At 39.4% G+C, this 6,090-nt stretch overlaps 1 protein-coding gene across 1 annotated transcript; it reads left to right on the top strand.

The window, feature by feature from the left end:
• Positions 1–1,682: 1,682 nt before the first annotated feature.
• adrb2a (adrenoceptor beta 2, surface a) lies at positions 1,683–5,824 on the top strand. Its single transcript, XM_039664550.2, is given in 3 exon segments — positions 1,683–1,855; positions 2,029–3,246; positions 3,248–5,824. Coding segments are annotated over 2 exon segments (1,242 nt in total). The 5' UTR covers positions 1,683–1,855; positions 2,029–2,031; the 3' UTR covers positions 3,275–5,824.
• The last annotated feature ends 266 nt before the right edge of the window (positions 5,825–6,090 follow it).

Raw genomic sequence — 6,090 nt, 5'->3', positions numbered from 1 at the left:
CACTGTGAGGGTCTTACCAAATTAATTCCTGCGTCTGGCCAGAAAATATGGCACCCACAGATGAATCATACATTTTCGAGCTAGTCCAATGTGGGAACAGTGTAATATATTACATGGTAATAATTTTTTTTATTGGTTGTTAATAAGGTTTATATGCTAGTTTACATGACAGAATTCAAGGTACACACAAAGCACTATGTAATTGGCTTAGCAAGCAATTCTGAATAACAGGAAATATAAAGATATGATTTAGATGAGGACATTCAGATGATACATGGACACCAGTAATTAGCACCAAGATCTTGTGACTCTCTCTAGCATGTAAACACTGTCCAGACCGGCTCAGCAGGTCTGACCCACAGGAAGCAAAGCCAACAGCTCAAACAATGATAAGGGCATTGTGTTTCAGAAAATCCACAATGTGAAGATGTACACAGATTTTCATTTATGGATCATGAATGTAGACTGCTCAAGCTTTAAAACCTTGCAGACCTTTTTAAGTTAAATTAAGCACACATTTTAAGCACAAGCATTAGACTCCACAACCTTACACAACCACACACACATAAATTGGCTATTTGTGTTTTAATTATGATGGCTCTAGACATAATGATTTGCAATTCTCCTCTGGTCTAGCTTGTTTCATAGTCTATCTTTCTAATAACCCATGCAGTGTAAACTAGGAATATACAAACTGTTGTAATTCCTACACGGTTCACCTGATTCGGATATAAATATCCTAAAATTTAAGTTGAAAGTCTGCAGTTAAAGCACATGTTGTAGCCTGGCTAACACCAGACCACGTATCACTGAGAATGAAACGTGGTCTGGAAACCACACGTTCAATTTCTCGTATTTGAGGTGTGGTATTATTGGGTGCAACGAATGTCTATCAAATGTGCCTGTACGTCTGTCAAATGCGCCTGTGCTCCCTCCCCGTTCTGTGATTGGTTGCCTAAATCAGGGGAAAATTTGGTTCACGGTATCCAGACTGCCTAGCAGCGCGAATAAGGCAGAATGAGGAAACCCAGGCTACGCATGTTGTTCATTTCTTTTCAAATCCATTGTGGTGGTGTCAAAGAGCCAAAAACATTAGAATTGTGTCGATGTCCCATCGACGGATTTAGGAACATCAAAATGACTGCTGTGTTCATCATTACACCCAAGAACAGAACACCACAATCGCTTATACACCATTCTGATCCATTTTATCAACAATAGCGGACTATGATGACAGCTCGCTCAGGGCGGGGGTGTATTGAAACGCTGTTGTCAATGAACATTCGTGGGAGGGGCGTCCTATTTAGTGACGTCACAAAATCGAATGGCTCAATTAGAGGCAGGAAAACATATAAAGAGATTAAAACAAAAAGACTTGGTGGATTGTTATCATTATATGACGGATGTGTACAGGCACTGCCAACACACATTTCAGTACAATTAACTTATAAGTGCATGTACCATTATATGACCCCTTTAAAACAAGTCTGCATGAACAGTTTGAAATACAATTCAAACAGTCCCACTGTAGCTGTCAGAATGTTGTTACTTAATCTATTGCAGCAGCACAGCCTTCACCTCCCTCTCAGAGCTCATTGGCTGGAAGTCAGCTATGATGTCATCACAGAATGTTATAAGGGCTCTGACAAGTAGCCTGAGAGCCACATTTAACGTAACACCGCTCAGCAGAGTGACTGTGTGTAAGAGAGGTTGAGAAAAGTGCTGTGGTGACAGAGAAAGAGAACATGCAAGAGAAAGCCATAATGAAGGGAGGATCTACTCGTTCATAACAACCCTACAGACCTCAAAAGAGTACTTAAACATTGTATGGAATAAGTGGAAGTCTTTTTTGAAGGTTTGTAAAAAAAATGGCATTGTCTGCATGGAATTTCACTGTTTTTCATCTTGTTTACTAACTGTTTGCATTTAACATGATTTACCACTCAAATGCAAAAACCTCTGTGTTGTTATTTTTTATTAACTAATTTAGAATTAAATGTCCTCCTTTTCCTTCTCAATCTCTGTCAGGTCATGGGAAACACACAGCCCAATCCAAATGCAACTGACTGTCAGAACTTCACAAATTTGAACAACTCCACCAAAAGCGAAGTACAGATGGTGCTGCTGGGCACACTGATGTCCATTCTTGTCCTGGCCATCGTCTTTGGCAACGTGTTGGTGATAACAGCCATCGGCCGATTCCAACGACTTCAGAACGTCACTAATTGCTTCATTACATCACTTGCTTGTGCTGATCTGGTCATGGGATTAGTGGTGGTGCCTTTCGGCGCCCTTCACATCATCCTGAGCACTTGGCACTTCGGCAGCTTCTGGTGTGATTTCTGGACGGCTACTGATGTTCTGTGCGTCACGGCCAGTATCGAAACGCTCTGTGTCATCGCTCTGGATCGCTACCTCGCCATAACATCCCCCTTCCGCTATCAGTCCTTACTGACCAAGAGCAGAGCTCGCGTCATTGTGCTGCTGGTGTGGGTTATTGCCGGGCTCATTTCCTTCCTACCAATCTATATGAAGTGGTGGACTTCTGGCACGCCTGAAGCAGACTGTTGCATGAGTAACGCGACATGCTGTGAATTTTACACCAACACTGCCTATGCTATCGTCTCGTCCATAATCTCCTTCTACATCCCCCTGATCATCATGGTTTTCGTCTACAGCCGGGTCTTCCAGGAAGCAAGAAAGCAACTGAAAAAGATTGACAAAAGTGAAGGGCGATTTCACGCTCAGAACAACAATAATAAAAAGCAAAACGTGGTGAGCAGCCATTGCGAGGTGAGGACCGCCAAGAAGCCCAAGTTCTGCCTGAAGGAACATAAAGCTTTGAAGACTTTGGGCATCATAATGGGTATATTCACACTGTGCTGGCTGCCGTTTTTTGTACTAAATGTGGTAGCGACAATGACAGATGTGGACAACTTGACATTCAGAATATTAAACTGGATAGGCTACGCTAACTCAGCCTTCAACCCACTGATCTACTGTAGGAGTCCAGAGTTCAGGTACGCTTTCAAGGAAATCCTATGCCTCAACAGGTCACGCTACCCTAACGTTAGGCCAACCAATGGATATAGATATAGTGGGCATAGCTGGAAGAGCGAACACCGAGGGCGAAGCAAAGGCAGCTCAGAGGACAGTGACCCAGCAGAGGGCAACTCAGAGAAAGACGGTTGCATGTCAGGAGATAAAATAGACTCCAATGGGAGCTGCAGTAAAAACCTAATGAGTGTGTTATAAATCACCTTGCGAGTCCTGACTCATTCCAATGTGACTTCTCAATATGTCACATAAGGACAGGTAACGCCTCTTCTGGTAAGTGGCCAATGGTGGGTGTGTGATGGAAAAAAGGACATTTTTAAAAGATTGTTTTTTTATCTACCTCATTGTTTCTAGATTCACTTTATCGGTTAATTTCACCATAACCTCGCTCAAAAAGTTTAGGCTTTCAGTTTTAAATGGAGAGAAATAATCAGAAAGAATGTACTTCTATCACAGTCAAGATAAACGACACTTTGAACTGGTTGTTCACTAGAGGGACTTCCTTCTTCATAGGCATCTTGCATGAATTGAGGAACAGAGCTGCAGTTTAAAAGAATGATCTGCTTTCATTAGATTAGCAGAGTAAAACAGGGGTTGCCTTTTTGAAGCAATACTTGAAAATACTTGCAATTTTACTTGTTACTTGGTTCAAATTGGATTCTATACAATGTATGTTTTAAAATTCACCCAACCCAACACTGAAACAACACATCTTACCATAATGCAAAAGGAAATGAAACCACACGGCCATACACGTTTTTACGCAAAATGAAACTTCAGCAAGACTTCAGTCAGGAGACTGATAAACTGAGCATTCTTCGATGGAAATCACTAAATATATCATAAACCAATTTATGCACCAAACTACAAATCTGCAATTTTTGCCTCTTAGCAGGCTTAGTCCTGAATGCAGCCAAATCCTTAATTCACCATGGGAATGTTTTTAACATTTTCCAATACAAATAGGCAAAGTCCAACAGGCCTTATGTGTAAATCCCTGAGATTCAGTGTTTATTAAAGTCATTATGTGACTCCCTCATTACCAAAAACATTATCTAGACTAAAAAGATAAATAAATCAAGAGGTATTGAGTTTCTTGTTAGGGTCATCTAATGCACGCAGTGCAAAGCAATTTCCCTGTTCCTCACACACATTTAATCCACGTTTAATCTAATGTTCCATGCATATCATGAACTGCATAAGTGGTAAACCATTTCAAAACTTGCCAGTGTTGATGAACTATTCATTTATGGCAAGTGGCTCTCTGTTACTGTGCAGCCTGTCAAACACTGTGAAAGTTGAAAGAAATTCCGTGGTCCATATCAATTTGTGTGTGTGCTCTGAGGATTTGTGACATTTCTATGTTTCCTTTTAATGGATAAAATGCGGCAATGCAACAATTATTTCTGTCCCATGGAGGCATTAATGCATCAAAGAGCAGTTTAAAACTATAGCCTCTTAAAAGGGTGCTTTGTAAATCTTTGACATTTGAAACATAAATGATAAAAATATCAATGTATTTGTAAATATTTTAAAGACTGTAGAGATTACAATAATGCAGTTTTTCTGTAAACAGTGAACTACCAGAGACAGAGAGAGCGTGCATGTCCTTTTTCAGGATGTGAAACTGAATGTGACAGCTTGTACAAATTTGTTAACACTGCACCCTTCTGGGAAGGTTTTTCTCTGCATGTCGCTCACCGTGAGAAACTCTGACCTGTAATATCTTGTGCTAACTGAAATATCTGTGCAATCACGAATTGTGGCAATGCGATCTTATGTTGTTCTCTGTGGACACAGTTAACCTGTTGAGTAAAGTGTTTACATTCATATGTTTTTGAGTTAGATATGGTTCACAGTTAATGCAACCCCTCATGAATTTGCACCTTCATCCTAGTGATTAAGCAATGCTCTGGAGTTAATGTCACGCTACTTACATCATATTGATGTCACCTTTTACATTTTTTCATTGATAGTTTAACAAATCTGTTCAAATTTGTATGGTCATATCATCGCCAAGAAAAAGCCATTTTATTTACAGGTGGTCATACAGGTTTCCACCATGTTGAGATCACATGATCAGCCAAACAACTTTTTGTAAACCCCCTATTATTAGAGGCTTAAATCTAACTATTTATACAATGGGAATTTATACAATGACATTTGAAACAAAAATGTTTGCTTTGCAAAATGCTGCAGTTATGCAAATAGATCCCAGTATACATTTCCAGTGTCACACTGGCAAGTGAAATACAAACAAAAAAGAAAAAAAATTCTTTGTGCATTTTGTAGTCCATCATCTGAGTCTGTACAGCTAAAAAGGGAACAAGACATTGTTAAAATGTTCTGCTCCAGAATTGAAACTGACATTGTGCCTGCAAGGAAATTAAATGCCACATTTGCAAGTATAGGCACAGTGTGGACAGCCTCTTATGATGCATGAAGAAGATGTGATTAAATATTCCCTGAATATTGCCTTAATGATAAGAGCAGATTTCATAATCATAATGCTAATGAACATTGCAGTAGGCAAACGTTCTACTTCCCACTCCACAACTCTCTTAGGAAAGCTTAATTCATGGCATGTGTGTACTGTATATAATGTTGTTCGATGTTTACCTAGATTCCTTTGAGCTACTTTCGCACAAGATTTATCACTGTTTCGTTGAACTACAGTGAAATACGTTCAACCATATTTGTCTTAGTGGTATTTATGAAATACATGTCATGCTATTTGTATTATGTAATAAATTATGTATTTAATGTATGCCTGGTTATGACTGATGTTTTCAATGTTCAGTGCATTAAAATGAATTCCTAGTAGGCTATATTTGTGTACCAACTAAGCAATCCAAAATGCTTCTAAGCATAGCTACTGTACATGACACAAAAAGTGATTGCTTACACAGTATGACTTTGTTATAGTATTAGATTCAACACTTATCAGCCGCCTTTTATCTTTGGCCATCAGAAGGAATTTCCCCTCACCATTCCAGAGTAAATCAATCAGCGTGAGTATGATTTGTGTCCATC

The sequence above is a fragment of the Pimephales promelas genome, chromosome 9 (genome assembly GCF_988280905.1).
Source record: "Pimephales promelas chromosome 9, fPimPro1.hap1.1, whole genome shotgun sequence".
Lineage (NCBI taxonomy): Eukaryota > Metazoa > Chordata > Actinopteri > Cypriniformes > Leuciscidae > Pimephales > Pimephales promelas.
Note: the sequence above shows the minus strand (reverse complement) of the source record. Positions and strands in the feature narration are given on the sequence as shown.